Raw genomic sequence first — 17198 nt, forward strand, 5'->3', positions numbered from 1 at the left:
AGCAAGATACACGTTGGGCCATAAGTTAAATGTCAGTCAATTTCAAAGACTAAGAGATGCTCTCTGACCTCAATAGAAGTGAATTAGAAATCCAACTACAAAAAAGATATCTTTAAAAGTCCTAAGATATTTGGAAATTAAACACATTTCTTAAAAAACATGAATCTAAGAAAAAAGATTATGAATCTAAGAAATCTAAGAATATGAATCTAAGAAAAAGAGGAAATAAATACTTTAAACTCAATAATAATGAAAACACCACCTATCAAGATGTCTGCGATTCAGCCTAAGCAATGCTTAGAGGAATACTTATAACTTTAAATACCTATATGGGAAGAGAAGAAAGATTTAAAATCAATTATCTACGTTTCCACCTTAAAATAGAAAAAGAAATGCAAGTTAAACTCAAAGTAAGTAGAAGGAAATAAATAATAAATATCAAAGCAGATATCAATGAAATAGAAAACAAGGGACAGAAAAAAAAAAATCAACAAACCCCAAATTTGATTCTTTGAAAAGAGGTATGATATACCCCTAACAAGACTTATCAAGAAAAGTGAGAGAAAACACAAATTATCAATATCAAGAGGGAACATCACTACTGATACTACAGGTATTTAAAAAATGTTAAGGGAATATTTTGAACAATGTTTTGCCAATATATTAGAAAACATTCATGAAAGGGACAAATTTCTTGAAAAACACAACTTTCCAAAACTGACATGATGAAACAGAAAACCTGAATAGTTCTACGTCAATTACAGAAACTGAATTTCTTATGAAACTTTTCCTATAAACTCCAGGCTCAGGTAAGTTTCGCTGGTGAGTTCTATCAAACATTTAAAGTTGAAATAGTACTAATCATATACAAACACCACCAGAACATAGAGGAGAAGGGAATACTTCCAAATCATTTTATGAGGCCAGCATAACCCTGATGCCAAAACCTAACAAGGACATGAAACGAAAATTACGGAGCAATATCCTTCATGATCTTAAATGGAAAACTCCTTGACAAAATATAAAGAATTGCTATTTTGCTAATATTAATGACTGAATTATAATTATTTGAAACATGAGATAAAACTGCTTTCAGTTTGTTTCTTTATAAAGGAATCCCACAGACCCTGACTCTCGCAGACTCCCCCACATCTAAAAGGTATTTAGATGGTACAGGGTCGGCTGTACTAGCCTTTGTGGAAGGATAAATAAGAAGGCACAGCTTGAGCCCTGAAGAGCAAGGCCTTGCCCTTAGGATGGGCCCCCAGATCAGTCTGTAACGCCCACATCCCCTAGATCTTCCTTATTACCAGCATGGAACAAAGCTGTCAAGGGAACTGGTGAAAAATGTGAAAAACACAGTATTAACGGCTGCTCAAAAAATACGTTTAATTGATTAATTAATTGACAAATTCAGAATAAAATCCTAGTAATGAAAATTGCCCTGACTGAAGGAGTGTTTCCCTCAGGTGGGGTGTTACTGAAATGTGGGCCAGCACAGTCCCAATGGGTGGGCAATCACACAACGTAAGACACTCAGTATCTCTGGTCCCCAGGCCCTACATTTCAGTAGCGACTCAAATCAACATGTCCTTTAAAAAAAAAACCCTCACACGTTTCCATACTCCCTGTTGGAGGGCGGTACTCCTGGGAGTTGAAAACTAACATTCTAACTAAGACATTTAAGAAAATACTGGACCTTTAACAGGCAGGTCACAACAGGAAAATAGCACGTTCTCCCTGAAACTACACACAGCTATTGTTCTCATCCATAGCGTCCAGAAGGGTTTGCATAGGCCAGGGGGTGAGCAAGACATCTGCGGGTACAAGGGGTAGAACTCCTATTTATTTCTTATTTCATCTTTAGAAGAAGAAAGAATGAAATTAAGCATTATTAATATTTAATATGTGGGTTGATGATTGTACATCTAAATAATATATTGATACATATATTGGGGGTCCGTGCGCAAACCTTTTTTACCCATGAGGATGTGAGATCAAGATAAACTCAGAGACCTGTGTTTTGAGGGACCTTCAGAACTGATGCGACCTCGTCAAAGGCTAAAGGGCAGCATGCTGGTTGGGTTTTCCAGCCAGTGTTGCTTTGTAAGTATTATACCTTCACAACGTGGAAATCCAATCTGTGACAGAATCTGTTTCAAGGTCAATTTGTTGCTCTTAAGCCCATGCAGTTGAAGCCATTCCTCAGAAGAGATGAGACTCTGCTTGGCCGAGTCTGTTCTGGCGTGGCTCAGTCCCTCTTGCCACCGCAGCTGCTGCTCAGAGATGGTGGAAGATGAGCCTGGTACCTCCATCTCCGAGCTAGGATCTAAGTCATAGGGACCTCCTGTAAGGGCAATTGTCAACATCAGACTTCCCAAAAACTTGGAAACAATCTAACATCAACCAAGGATTGGTTTAATATAAATTACAGTGCAACCATTCACTGGAATTCTATCAGGTAAAAATTATAATACAACCTGTATATCTGTTGGCAAAGAAAGTATCTACATGTATGGCTAAAAGGTATCCATAAAACTCAACGTCTACATGTGTATACCCACAGACACTCAGAAAAACATCTAGAAAGATATGTGCCAATTTTTACAGTAGTTTTCTCTGTGTGGTGGAAGCACGTGTAGTCTTTGCCTTTCCTATATTGTTTAAACTTTTACACTACTTAAACATTTCTAAGACAAGATTTACTTTTATAATCAGAAAAATACAAAACTCTTCCATTTTGGAAAATAAACATTTGCTCCTAAACCTTCATGACACATCAGTATTCCAGTTATAATCACACCTGGCCTTTCTCTTCCAAAGAGGATAAAGAGGATAAAACGCTGAAAGGAAACAAACCTTTTCTCAGGTGGAGTGGCTAACTGGGAGCTAGGGACATGGGGGCAACCAGACAGAGGCTCAGCCCTGATAGAATACAGGGACTCACCTTCCCACGTTTCATTCTCTGGGACTTCACTCGAAAGCTGTACTTAAACGTTCTGGCTCATGTAGCCAAGCTGTTCTGAGACCAACCAGACTCAATGCAATATACAACACACTGAACTGATCCAGACCTGCCTAAACATAGCTGGTGCACACACAGGGAAGGAGGAGCCTGACTGTAATGTAATCTTAACCCACTCATTGCAACTTCAGGCAGGGCCTGATGACTTGGAGAAAGAGTAGAAACCTCTGCTTCCCTCTGTATCTAGAATGTGCAATGCATATAAATGTGTTTCCCTGGAATGTAACATTTTTCAACAATGGAAAAACTCACTTTTCCCATTTCTAAAACTCTAACCCTATTTTCTGAAAGTATCAGTGTTACGACATGCAAATTCAGTCAAACAGAAATCAATCCGACCCACGCTAGGGAGGTTTTGTAAAAAGAAGTTAGAAGTATTATTATTAGCAAACATTTATTTAACTTTATATATGTTCTGTGTAGTATATACTTTTCCTTACAATAACCTTATGAGGTAGGTAGTACTATTATTCCCATCATACAGATGAGGAAACCAAGACAGAGTGCTTAACTAACTTGCCCAGTTCTCACAGCTGGTGGGGGATGTAGCTGAGATTCTCACCCACTCCAGAGTCTATGTTCTGTGAACTTTACAGTAATGAAACCAACCGCAGCAACTTCCATTTGTTGGCCAGGAACTGAGCTTTTTAAAGACACTACCCACAAATTCTTCATCATGGTATCCGTTACCACTGCTATCACCCCACTTACCTTTGAGGAATTGGAAGCTTCAAGAATTTAAAGAACTTGTTCAGGACCCATAGCCAGTAAAGCAGAGGCAGAAGTCAAAGCCGTTTCTTAACCTCTCTGCCATGGCGATAAGTGACCTCCAGCCTGGTCCTACGATACAAGCTTACTGATTCCTTCCAGTAAGACTGCTGCCCATCAGGGCTCCTGGGTCCTCACTGAAGACAGAGCACTAACCTTTATTATCAGAGCTCAGGCTCAATAAACTTCCTGGCTTATCATTTTCAAGTTTTTAAAGATAATGATTTCTATTTTAAGGTTTATGTGAATTTGTATTGTCTATATATGTTGAATTCCTAAGGTACACAAACCCATGCTATTGGTGAAGATCTTTCTACAAGGGCTCAATTTGATGAGAATGTTACAAGAGTATCTTGGAGAGCATCGTGTAGGAGTGGGAAGATTTAGAATGACAACTCTGTGTAGGTCCATTCTGCCATTTCAGGCAAGAGATTCCTCCTCTCTACATTGGTAATACACCCTAACTCCCAGGTCCACTGCAAGGAACAAATGTGGCAATACATGAGTTATGCGTGGGTGAGCACTTGATGTATTGGTAAGAACTATGTACAAATAAATTCCTTAAAAGTCATTACCCTTTATATTACTGCATGTTTGTGAGCTAATACATGGATGTTTTTAAGCTAAAAAAAAAAAAACAGTCATTACCCTTTAGTACTTTGTTTCATATACCCACTTTTTCTCCAAGCCTCTTTTTTTTTTTTTTTTTTTTGCGGCACGCGGGCCTCTTACTGTTGTGGCTTCTCCAGTTGCGGGGCACAGGCTCCGGACGCACAGGCTCAGCGGCCATGGCTCACGGGCCCAGCCGCTCCACGGCATGTGGGATCTTCCCGGACTGGGGCACGAACCCGCGTCCCCTGCATCGGCAGGCGGACTCTCAACCACTGCGCCACCAGGGAAGCCCTCTTGAAGCCTCTTTTTACCCACCATGTCCCCAGAGCTATGAAGTTTGGGCTCCTCCTCCTTTAGAATCACAGAACATGAAAAGAGCAAGGAAGGCAGACTAATAATACGCTTCTACTCTCTTTTTGAGCTCTGTCCAACAGAGACTGCCAGCTGAAGAACTTTTATATTTGGCCAGTGGTTCCTACAGAAACAAGAAAAAGGAAGTCCCAGAATATTTTTCACTATTTCACCATTTCCAGTTAATCTTTCTCCTTCTCAAACACATTCATCCACCTCCTGTAGTCTTCTTACTAGAGGAAGCTACAGGCCCTAGGTTAAAAAGGGAGCACGGCCACATAAACTGTCCTACTAAGACTACTAAACTGGATTTAAAGAAGATCTCAGAAGAGTCATAGCTTTTGTTTTTAAGCCAAAGGGACGTGTTCTCAATTCCAAACAAAAGACAACTGAATCCTCCAGCTAAGGTGTATGCCCCAGTCTCTTTTGCATTCGAATGATTTTTTTTTTAAATAAAAGTTGTTTTTTATGTCCGGTTGGCTCTACTGGATCAGAGAACCTACATGAGGCATTCTAATTCAGATCTTGATCCTTCAGGCTTTTTAGCTTGAGAATACCCATTTTGTTGGAAATGAAAGCTTGGAAAGTTGAACTTATCCAGAGAAAACAAAGAAGGAAGGAGAGAAAGGGCACCTCCGACAGAAGGGATCATTTACACAGATGCGATAAGAGCTACTCTGTCAGAGCAAGGAAGCCTTCGAGAGCAAAGTTGTCAAGTAAACTGACAAAGCAACCCTTCCACACAGCCTTCCTGCTTTCCTACATCTAAGCCGCTCTCAGGTCGTTCTCCTGCATGGAATCTTAGCCTTGAAGGCCCATTTCCAACCCTGCTCCTTCATTAAGACTCTCCAGATCCTCTCACCAACCTTCTGCAGCCTCCCCCTGGGAAAGCCCTAGTTTTTGCTCTGATACTTCACCCATATGGCCTTGGCCACTTCAGGTTTGTCCTTCCTAGATTGAAAGAAGGTTCAATGACTACAGGGACAAACTACATGAATGTCCTCAGCAAAGTGCCTGATATACAGCAGGTACTTTGTACAGGTGTTGAGTTGAATTAAATTGATTGCTCAGAATTACTGAGAATCCTGATCTTCAAACAAGGCAAAGATTCTCAGGGCAGGAAACAGCTGTCTCTTTAAACAGACATTTCCCAGATATTACTATGCTATTATTATTCCTATTATAATTCAGTTTCTTCTTCTGAGGTTATTACAATATAGAGGAACCCAGAAGTTAGAAACAACAAATCCCAGTTGAGCACTTCCCTAAGTTTTAAAAGCTATCCCAAGAGCCAAAGTTTGGGGAAATAGAAAGGGGTTTCCTAAATAGAAAAAGTATAAATGGAAAAAAGAAAAAAATAAATAAAGAAGTGAAAGTCTGAGCTGAAGGCAGGGTCGGGCAGGCAGAATTTGGGGAAAAAATATAAAGTTGATTAAGCTGGCACAGTCCAAAAGGTCCCAACCAAGGTAACTAGGGGCTCCGTGTACAGCCAGCCTGGGGCTGCTAGGGCGTGCGGTTCTAGGCGGCCAAGAGCTGCCCCAGGGCTGTCCTGGGGTGAGCCCCTGTGGAAGTCCTGACGCCTTAAGAGAGCAGGTCCTATATGGTCAGAGGTTGAGGGACCGTGCATGACTTAATTATGCATTAATTCAGCTTAAATATTTGGAAAACTCTACCTGCTTCACCTTATTACTGCTGGCCTATAGTACAGACAAAACTTTTCTAAGCTGGTTCTCTACCAGAGCGACCGAGCTTTCCCTGGGAGTGAGGTATGGTGCAAAGAGCTCTGAAATAGGAGGGGTCGGTCCCTTGTTTCTGGGTCTGACCCTCGTAGGAATTAGTTAAGTGAGTCAGAGCAAGTCGCTGCGCTTTTCTGGGCCTCTTTCCGCATCTGTAAGCGGGGGCTAGTCCAGCTCGGAAACTGTATGCTCCCAAGGTTTCCCTACGCAGCTTGCTGGAAACCTCGGCACCTCAGAGGTTCTGACGTGAGGGGATAGTATCCCACACTTACTAGGCAACCTGTCCGATGAATGACAAGGCAATTCCTGTTCAGCAGCCACCCTCCCATGCTAGGGGCGCCGTCTGGCCCGAGAGGACAAGCAAGCCACGCATCCCGTTGGCTGAAAAAGCGGGCGCAGGGTCCGCGCTTGGCGCAATAGGATTCCAGCTTTTCGATATTTCCGTGACCCGAGCGCGACCTGTTGACCACTGCGTCGCCGCGGTTGCTCGGACACCGCCAATCAAGGCGCGGCTTCCCGAGCCGGCCCCCGTGGAGGCGGAGCCAGAGGAGAACGGGTGGGGCTCCCAGGTGGTTCCGCCGTGGGGCGGCGCGGGACTGGGTACCGGGTCCAGCTGAGACAGACGGATTGGAAGGACAGTGTGCTGCGGTTTTGCAAATTTGCAACTGGTGGTGGGGGGGGGGGGGGGGGGAGGCCGCTTCATTTACCAAAATTCCTCATATCTTTGGATATAAGTATTCCTATAGGCATTATTTTCTCTTACTTTATTTGTACCTTAACGAGTAAGCAAAGAGCTCAAAATATGCCTCTGTGATTTTTCAGTCACTCGGAAATAAAATTGTGCTTGTGAAAAGCGTCTTTAAATCCTTAAGAGGAGATCCCACAGGCAAGAATTGTTTTACTATATGTATTGGGATATTAAACTGTGTCTTAGATTTTAAAACTCAAAAAGTGACCAGATTATTTGTAGGCTCAAAGATCTAATAAAACATAGTTAATATTAGAACTGAATAATTCTGTCCTCGACAGAAAAGTCTACTTCATCTACAGGGGTTTACTTTTCCTACATTCTTTTAATGCCTTTATAACTTTAAAAGTACGGAAAGGTTTGATCTCAGATCATAAATCATTATGCAAAGGTAGTAGATGGTGTACCATTGGCCCTGCAAATGACATCTGCCAACCACACCACCAAAAAACAAACAAAAACTCAGCAGTACTGAAGATTCTGTTCAGAAGGCAAGTAGCACAACGGCCACGCCCACGCCCACGTTTGCCAATGCCACCTTAATCCCTGCTGTCCACACCCTGCCAGACTCATATTTCTGGGTCAGGTGGGTGAGATGGAGCGCACAGCATCCGCTGAGCCAAACCCACTGCCTCATGCTGTCACACCAGGCGGTCCTGTCTCCACCTTCACCCCATGCCTTCTCCCTTCCCTGGGACACTTGCCAATTATATGCAAGTCACTGCAGATGACTCTATGCTTCTGTCATTTACATTTATGTGCCTATAAGCATAAATTCTTAGGAAATGTTAAATATTAATTATTTAAACTGTAGACAGGTAAGTGAGCAGAAGTTTAGGCCATTTTGAAGTATTGCAAAGCTGACATGGACTTCAGTTCAGCCAGCCACAGGATGGGTCACCTCATTTTTGTTTGCTGGTCTGGCATAAGAATACCTTTAGCACGGTTGTGATATGCCATTGGACTGAACTGTCACACGTTTGTTTTGAATTTACATTTTACAGATATTTTGTATCCTACCAGCAAACTCAGTAATTGGCATTTATTATTTCACTCCCATCCTTAAAGTAATGTCTAACCTGAGTTTATCATTCAGGGCCCGTATTGTACTTTCGGCCTCTTTGTCCACAACTCAAACCCTCCAGCAGGAAGACTAACCTGGTCCCTGCCTTTGACCACACGTGCCTTTACTCCAACACCCCCTTCACCTGGATCACCACAACTTGGGAGCCACAGACCTGCCCAGGACCTACAGGGCGAGCTCAAGCTCCTCTGTCTTCACTTGACCCTTGGGGACACAACGGCCCCAATCATTTCTTTCCACCTGTCCAGACTCAGCGCATCAGTTGTCAGTGCCACACACCTGGCACTGCCTCCTGCCTTGTGACAGCCCTTACATTGTTATTTGACCTTTGTGCTGGTTACTTTTCAGGTTGAATGGTTTTTCCTTTTCCTTAAACAAGCCCATCACTGGCACTGCTGGGCTTATGATCATGATTAGAATCTCGGTGGGTGAGGGGCAAGGATGATGATAAATGAAAAAAAGGAGGAAAAGCAATTTTCCTGAGCCCACCACAAAAACTGGAACCAGAGAAAAATTAAAATGTTAATTCAAGAGAAGTGTATGTATGTATGAGAAAGAGTCTGAGAGAAAATTAATGCTACACAGTAGCATTCCCAAATAGAAAGGAGGAAGTGGGGAGCGAAGCACCTGGATCAGGCAGCCGTTGCTCTTGAACCTTGGTTGGCACTGTTGGTCCAGGGAGTTTGGCTACCTAGGGGTTGCCTGAGATAGTTGGGGTGGGCAAAGTCCAAACAGAGATTTGTATATATTGTGATATTCTTCAATTCACTGTTCTTTGTTTGAGGAGTGAATGTAGGCTTGCGGCTCCCAACCTAACATCTTCCATGAGGAACAGGGCTTTTAACGATAACTCTTCTGCCCTTGACAATTACTATGTTCACTGTTACTCGACATTTAAAAATAATAGCTAGAATTTCTTGAATGCCAGACAATGCTCTAAGCACTTTAAATATATCACTTCATTCAATCCTCACAAAAACTCCAGGAGGGAAATACCACGATTATCCCCATTTGACAGACAAGGAAACTGAGACATAAGATCAAGCGACTTCTCCAAGGCTACTCAGCAAGTAAAAGGCGGCTGGAGAATCTGAACCCGGGCAGCCTGCCTCAACACCCCACCCTCGTAATTACGTGCTGTGATGGTCAGTTGCTGGCTTTAGCTTTCTCCAAAAGAAATGTTCTGCTGTCTCAGCTGTACAGTATTCCCTTAGAACGGGATATTAATGCCACAATGAAAACCTCACTGGACTTGAATGGGCTTTTAACAGAACACATTTCAATTTTAAATGGCATAAAGCAGGCCCATTTTCTAATGGCCTCTGCCTTCCACACTTCCTGTTAATCAACCCCTTTGCAGCTCAGTGTGGCTTTTCAATGAACTGGATGCCTCTGAGTCTACAGTCGTATCCCAATAGCTGAATTAAGACTTGAACAATATTTTGTCTAAGCAGGAAGTCCCAAACACTTGAAAATTTTAAATCACTCTTCAAAATAGATACTTACACCAAAAGCTGGCAAAACCAACACTCCTGGGATGAGATCTTGATCACATGGAAGCGATATTCAGGAATGGGCCTGAATCTTGCATTGGCTGAGTCATCCTCGTCTTGTGGTTCCTAAGGAGAGGAGTAGACAAACTGGAAATGGCAATGGGAGATAAGACATCTCCTCATTTTAGGGCCCTCTGACCCTAGGGCAGGGTGACCTGGCAACACTTTGTGTGCACAAGACTTGGGCACAAGGCTGGGGCCTCTCTCTCCTTCTAAGCTCAGATCTCTCTACCGGCGTCTTGCCAATCCTGGAGGGGCAAATATGTGGTGGGAGGAGGAGAGAAGAGGCTCTGCCCACCAGAAGAGGTAAGCTCTGGTTTTGCTGCCCTCTTCTCCCCTTTGCGAAAGAGCTAAGTGCCAGAGGGAGAAACACACCTGGTGGACAGCTGCACGCTCTAACCTTGGCACCAGCAGCATCCTGAAATCTGATCCAATTAGATCAATACTCACACTTCTTGAGGAGTGAAGGGAAGAGGAAAGAGAGGAAGAGGATAACATTAAACGAATTACAACATTCTCACTGATGAATCTAATTGTGAAAATCCCAGGTAAAATACCAATAATTTGAATTTAAGAGAATATTTTTTAAATCAGTTTTTAAAAAACTGTAAAAGTACATACTTTTCTACCAAGCTATTCCACTTGGTTTCCTTGAGAATATGTAAAAGAGTTTTTATGATAGCAAAATAATGGCAATCATCTAAATGTCCATCAATAAGGAAGTAGTTGAAATTATGGTATATTCTCATTGTAATATAGTAGTTAAAAAAAATAAGTTTATTTGGAATAATGTAGAAAGATCTCCAAGGTATGTTATTGAGTTATTTTTTAATCAAGTTACAGAACAAATGCAAACATTTTATGTTAATACACACGTATACACACACACACACACACACACAATTATATTGATGCAGTCATATGTTTGCTTCCACTCACAACTCATTGGCCAGAGCAAGTCACATGACCCCACCTCATTACTAGGAGATGGGGAACTTTGGGAAGCACAGGATAGTCACTGGGCAGTGGGAATTTCTCTCTGCCATATAAACCAAGGCTTGGGCTTTTGGAGAACAGCAGTCAGAAAGAGTTGCAGCCAAACACACTCTGCTTTCCACTGTGCTATGTGGAAATAAAGTAAAGAAGAGGCTGCCTGGTGGAACGTGCCAGCAAGGGCACATGGAGTATATGGAAACTCAGAAAACACACACACACGCTCACACACACACGGTCCAGCTACAATCATATACTAAGAGTTTCTTACTCAAATAGAAATGCTGTCACAGAGACAGGGTTTATAATGTCATATGCCAAGGGCTTTTGTAAAATGCTAATATAATAATGATCATTTGAAGATTATATGTTCTAAAAGTATCTATTAAAGACACCATTATGTTGCCATAAGCCCCAATTCAAATGCCCTACAAGCTTCTCTAGGAATTCAGTGCTATGGAAAAGTGTGCCTCTTGTCGGGTTGTTTTTTGTTTGTTTGTGGGGTTTTTTTGGCTATGCTTTAGGCTCACCTGAAGTATCTTTCTGAGGTTATTTGCCTCCCTCCCATCTTTCACCTCTCAACTGTTATAATTCTACTCTGGTCTCAACATTTTTGAAAGTGTGTATGGGAAGGACCTTTAACTGTAGCGCAGTGCCTTTCAAGAAGTGAGAAGAGCATAAATAAAATCTCAAACAGAAAAATGGAGGCATCTTTGTACGATGCCTTCCAAAGCCTGCATGGTTGCTGGGAGGGGCTGAGCAGGAATTGCAAGATGAGGTGGGGCAGGATGACTGCTCCGCCTCTGGGAATGGGCCAATGGGCACTCAGATTTCAGAGCTCAGAGGTCCCGGGGAGAAAGGCGGCTGCCTTTTTCTTTACTTGAGGCTCCTTCCCCCAGCTCCCCGCCCTGCTGGAGGTGGAGAATCCCACTGTGACTGAGGCTTCCATGGGGCAAGCTGAGCCCCCCAGGCCTCACTCATCCAGAGCCCCCCACAAGAGGGAGCCCCTGATCCCATCTCTTTGCTTAAGTTGGCAGGAGTTTGCCCCCACCTTCCAAGCCCCAGAGCCTGCTCTCCCCTTCACCCTACTCAGTTTCACACGTGTCCTTCCTCCTGACGGATAAATTAACTTGGTTCTTGAATCATTCACAGATAATGGACAGAGAAGTATTGATTTTCAACTGCAGTGAAATTTTAAGCAAAACTCCAGAAAGTCCTTACCTGAAGGCCGCTTTTTTGTCTTTTGAAGAACTCTTTAACTGAAAGGGTGGCTTCAGAAGAATACATAATTAGTAGGTTTCTTCCTTCTATTGAAAACTTTTCCATCTTCTTGATGAAAGCCTAGTGCTAATGCAAAGCTGCAAGCCTGTCTTTAAGACCCCAGCTACATTTCCTGAAAGAACAGGACAAGAATTAAATGATGACTAATGTGAAACACAAATTCCACAGAACCATTCTGTGAAAGAATAAATTTATTTACACAGAGAAGCAAAAAGGTGATTGTGTCTCCCTTTAGTGAAAGGTACCTGTTAATTGTATAAAATTAGGTGCCCAGTATTCGGGACATATTGCTCTGTATGCCCTCATCTATTTAGATACACATGGGTATCTCAGTGACTAGATAATTGATTATTGTAATCAACGGCCCTTCATTTTAAATAGAACTTCCAATTTGGGGGCTTATAAACCAAACATCAGAAAACTGATAAATATAAAATAATTTCTAAAAAAAATAAAATAAAATAATTTATGCCCCTGGGCCACACCTATCCTATCCAAAGTGTACCAAAAGGAAGTCTGTAGGGTATAGGAATCAGAGATGATGGGCCAAGGGACCCATGCACTGAATAAAGACACCTACTAGCTGTGTGACCTTGGTCAGGTTAATTACAGTCTCTGATCATTTTTCTCATGTGTCATGTCTCATTTGACAGGGATCATAAAACATACATGTCTTCATACCTCCCAGGGTGATGTAAGGTACAAATGTGAAAGAAAACAAACTACCCTTCTTAAATTCTGTATCTGAACTCAGCTCTCTAGGACAGGAATTGGATGAACTATCGTGTGTGCATATGAGGTGGGCCTTTAACTGCAGCTCATTGCCTTTCAAGAAAGGAGAGCTCAGTGGGAGACGGAGTCAGGAGACTTCTTTCTGGGCCCAGAGCGATGAGCATGGATGCAGAGGAGAAAGCAAATTGTGAATAACGTATAAGCTTGTAGATTCAGAGAACCCAGAATGTACTGACCCAAAGGGCAAAGCACAGGGAAATACACCTGGAAGGAAAGTAGCACCTGGAGGAAAAGGGCTGCAGAGAGATAATAAGGAAGTTCAGGGAAGGGGCTGGTCAGTCTGGGTTTCCTATAGGTGTCTGTCAAGCTGCTAGGACAGACATGGAACAGACTTGGAAGGAGCTTGGCTGTGAACCAGAGGATGGAATGCAAGCAGACTAAAGGAGGTCCCACAGCCTGACAAGAAGGGTGAAGACAGTCAAATCGATGGACAACAGCTGTGGAGGCCCAGTGAAGCCAACTCTGCCAGGGCTGCCCTGGACGGCACACTGCCAGCAGCTCAGAATCCACTCTCGCCGTGGCCAGGTCTCCTTGTGCCCTTGAACCTACCCAAGATGCTGGTCCAGAGGGCCACAGGGAAAGCAAACATCACCAGTAGCCATGCTCGGGGCCCAGTCACTGACAAAATCCTCCTCCCATCCCAACCCAGATTTGATTTTTTTAAACTGGGTAATGGAAGTAGAATTTTAACCTGAGTGCAAACAGGCCTTTATATTTACTGTGCGTCCTCCTGAAATATTCTTTCCCCAGATAGTGAAATATAAGTTATAAATTAATAAAATATAAGTGTTAAAAGTGTTACCGACCTGGGTCCTTGGGACGCTTTATTTTTTTTTATTAACTTTTACTGGAGTATAGCTGTTTACCATGTTGTATTAGTTTCTGCTGTACAGCAAAGTGAATCTCTTATACATACACATATATCCCTCTTTTTTTGTATTTCCTTCCCATTTAGGTCACCGCAGAGCACTGAATAGAGTTCTCTCTGTGCTCTACAGTTGGTTCTCATTAGTTGTCTGTTTTATACATAGTAGTGTACATATGTCAATCCCAATCTCCCAATTCATCCCACCCCCTTCCCCCACACACACCCCGCATCTATACTGGACTCTTTAATCAATAGAAATTATAAGAGGCCAGACAAGGAATTCAAGCAAGTCTTTACTGGGACTCGTGCTGTAGCACCAGGGAGCGAAAACAAGTAACAGGTGCCCTTGCTCGCTCCCTGGGGGCTGGGGGAGGGGTGAGCTGGTCCCTTAAATGGGGCGAGGGTGGGGGTAGATCTGTGGGGGCCAAAGAGGGGCTTAGGTGGTCTGCCCACCCCCTTGGTAGTGCCGTGCGCAGGGATCATGCGCAGGACCCTGCTTTTGCTCCCAGCTCCTCAGAAGCGGCAGTTGATTGGTGGCCTTTTTGTGTCTTGTTGTTCCTAATTCGCCCCAACTGCGCATGTGTGCAGTTATTTTTAGTCCCTTATAGTTTCTTTGCATTCTGTTGCTAGAGGAGACATTTGTCCAGGTGCAAGCACTGCAGCAAAGAGTCCCAGGTTCCAGATCACAGCCTGTCTCAAAAGAAAAAAGTTCTTATTTCTGTGAAACTTAGGATGAATGCTTTGGAAGTCCTAGATGGAGGTGAGTCACTAAGTAACATTGCTATGGAGTTAGGAATGGGTAAAACCCACCCTGGGGGAAAGTGACTGGGGGAAGGAACAAGCAGTTCTACAAATCTAGAAGTACTCAGCTTGCCAATCTTTAAGCTCTATTTCCACTTTACAGAGAGTGAAACTGGAAATCGTTGTTGTCTGTGACATGTTATGAGTGTGATTTTTGAAAAAAAGAGAAGTAACTCTCAACAGTAGACAAATATTCAAAGGAAGTAGCCTTGACCCTAACAAAAAGGTAAAATCATGACTCTCATTCAGATATAAAAATGAACACATGTTAAGATTCTATTAAACTCATCAAATGAAAGAACCAGGCAGATGTTATAAGTGCTTCAAAGAAAAAATTTTTAAAAATTACATGGAGTAATTTTGAATTGAATATACAAACAGACACAGACTGGCTCTTCCATAGGAGAGGGGGAAGCCCATCTCTACCAGATGGGACAGAATTTGCATGTCTAGCAGTTACCCACACTATAGATTTACAGAATCAATCTGATACGGCAGAAAAGTACACTATAGACAACACATCATTTTCCACTGAGGTACAAATAGTTTTTCTACAGCCCTATACCAAAAGATTGATTTTACATCTTGACATGAGCCAAATTAAAATGAGGTATCTATCTAAGATCTGTGTATCATTTTATGGTTCCGACATTTTCAATTAACTGGTTAATAATTAGCCAGTCACTTGAATAAGAGAGTCTTGGGTATGATAGATTTTCTTTCACTGGATGAAAGGACTTAAAGAAAAGTTTCTATATTTCCTAGTTAAAAAAAACCCCAAACAGAAATTGATTGTTTTTTCCAAACGTTGTAACCTAACAAATGAACATTAAAGTAAGTGCCCAGGAGAAACTGGGTGAAGGATACCAAGGACTCCTCTGTACTATTTTTGCCACTTTCTGTGAATCTATAATTATTTCCCCAAAAATGTTAAAAAGCAAACGACCATTAAAGTACAGCACCAGGGGAGACCCCCCGCAAAGATTGCACCTTGCCTTCCTGGTAGAATGATGGAAGGCTCTCTTGGGCACACGGAGTGAGGGGCAAGGGAGGTCTGCTCCATGTATTCAAGATGAGGGATTATAAGAACTGCATTTCTCTGCCTAAAGAAGGCGTGGGTATTACAAAACGAAAGTAGTCTGAGCAGGGTGAAGTGTGGAGAACTTGAACCTGGTAGCAGTAGATCTTATCAGGAGATGGAATTTTTTTTTTTTTTTTAACATCTTTACTGGGGTATAATTGCTTTACAATGGTGTGTTAGTTTCTGCTTTATAACAAAGTGAATCAGTTATACATATACATATGTTCCCATATCTCTTCCCTCTTGCGTCTCCCTCCCTCCCACCCTCCCTATCCCACCCCTCCAGGCGGTCACAAAGCACCAAGCCAATATCCCTGTGCCATGCGGCTGCTTCCCACTAGCTATCTACCTTACGTTTGTTAGTGTATATATGTCCATGCCTCTCTCTCGCCCTGTCACTGCTCACCCTTCCCCCTCCCCATATCCTCAAGTCCATTCTCCAGTAGGTCTGTGTCTTTATTCCTGTCTTACCCCTAGGTTCTTCATGACTTTTTTTTTTCTTAAATTCCATATATATGTGTTAGCATATGGTATTTGTCTTTTTCTTTCTGACTTACTTCACTCTGTATGACAGACTCTAGGTCTATCCACCTCATTACAAATAGTTCAATTCCGTTTCTTTTTATGGCTGAGTAATATTCCATTGTATATATGCGCCACATCTTCTTTATCCATTCATCCAATGATGGGCACTTAGGTTGTTTCCATATCCGGGCTATTATAAATAGAGCTGCAATGAACGTTTTGGTACATGACTCTTTTTGAATTATGCTTTTCTCAGGGTATATGCCCAGTAGTGGGATTGCTGGGTCATATGGTAGTTCTATTTGTAATTTTTTAAGGAACCTCCATACTGTTCTCCATAGTGGAGATGGAATTTATTCGTTTTCTTAGGCTTTAGGACTTTCAGTTCTTATGCTGTCAGAAGTCAAAATGAATAGTGGCAGTAGTCCCAATGTCAGTGTCAATTTCCTGGCTTTGATCTAGCTGTATAAGATGTTCATATTGGAAGCTGGGGGAAAACTACAGGGAACTCTCTCTACTATTTTTAAAACTTTCTGTGAGTCTATAATTATTTAAAAATAAAAGTTAAAAAAAAAAGAATGGTGGCACATGTTTCAAAGTGTACGGAGCTGACTTTATGAACTTTTGCTGACAGAGGCAGAACTGTAATTTCTCTGGTGTGTTGGATCCATTGTGAAGTCAGATGCATTTGGGGTACACATGGGCCAAGTTAAGGTTACAAGTATCATTCCGGGATTACTGGAAATTTCTCCATCAGCATCTTAAGGATCATCATAAGAAAATTAATGAGAAGTGGAGGCGCTTTTCATAACCTTCAGGGAAAGACAGACGCAGGAAAGAGCTTCCTTTTGCTCGTAGGCAAACGTCTAGTTGCCAGAGAAGAAAGTAGCCTGCGATTGTTTCTCTTCTCTCTCTGTAAACGTTTTCGAAGTCAAAGATTTGCAGGGGACTTCTTTTCACATGCTCAAGGGTAAACCTAA

General features: G+C 42.3%; 1 protein-coding gene across 1 annotated transcript in view; it reads right to left on the reverse strand.

Moving 5' to 3' along the window:
• Positions 1-3047, reverse strand: part of VWA3B (von Willebrand factor A domain containing 3B) — a 207997-nt gene extending 204950 nt beyond the window's left edge. Inside the window, exons 1-2 of the mRNA XM_027128900.1 lie at positions 2948-3047; positions 2120-2347 (exon numbers count right to left, since the gene is read on the reverse strand). Of these exons, the coding sequence (XP_026984701.1) occupies positions 2120-2315 (196 nt within the window). The 5' untranslated portion in view covers positions 2316-2347; positions 2948-3047. The remainder of the gene's footprint in view (positions 1-2119; positions 2348-2947) is intronic.
• Positions 3048-17198: the final 14151 nt, after the last annotated feature.

This window comes from Aethalodelphis obliquidens, unplaced genomic scaffold (assembly GCF_003676395.1).
Source record: "Aethalodelphis obliquidens isolate GAN/ISIS:26980383/991018 unplaced genomic scaffold, ASM367639v1 scaffold35, whole genome shotgun sequence".
NCBI classification, from domain to species: domain Eukaryota; kingdom Metazoa; phylum Chordata; class Mammalia; order Artiodactyla; family Delphinidae; genus Aethalodelphis; species Aethalodelphis obliquidens.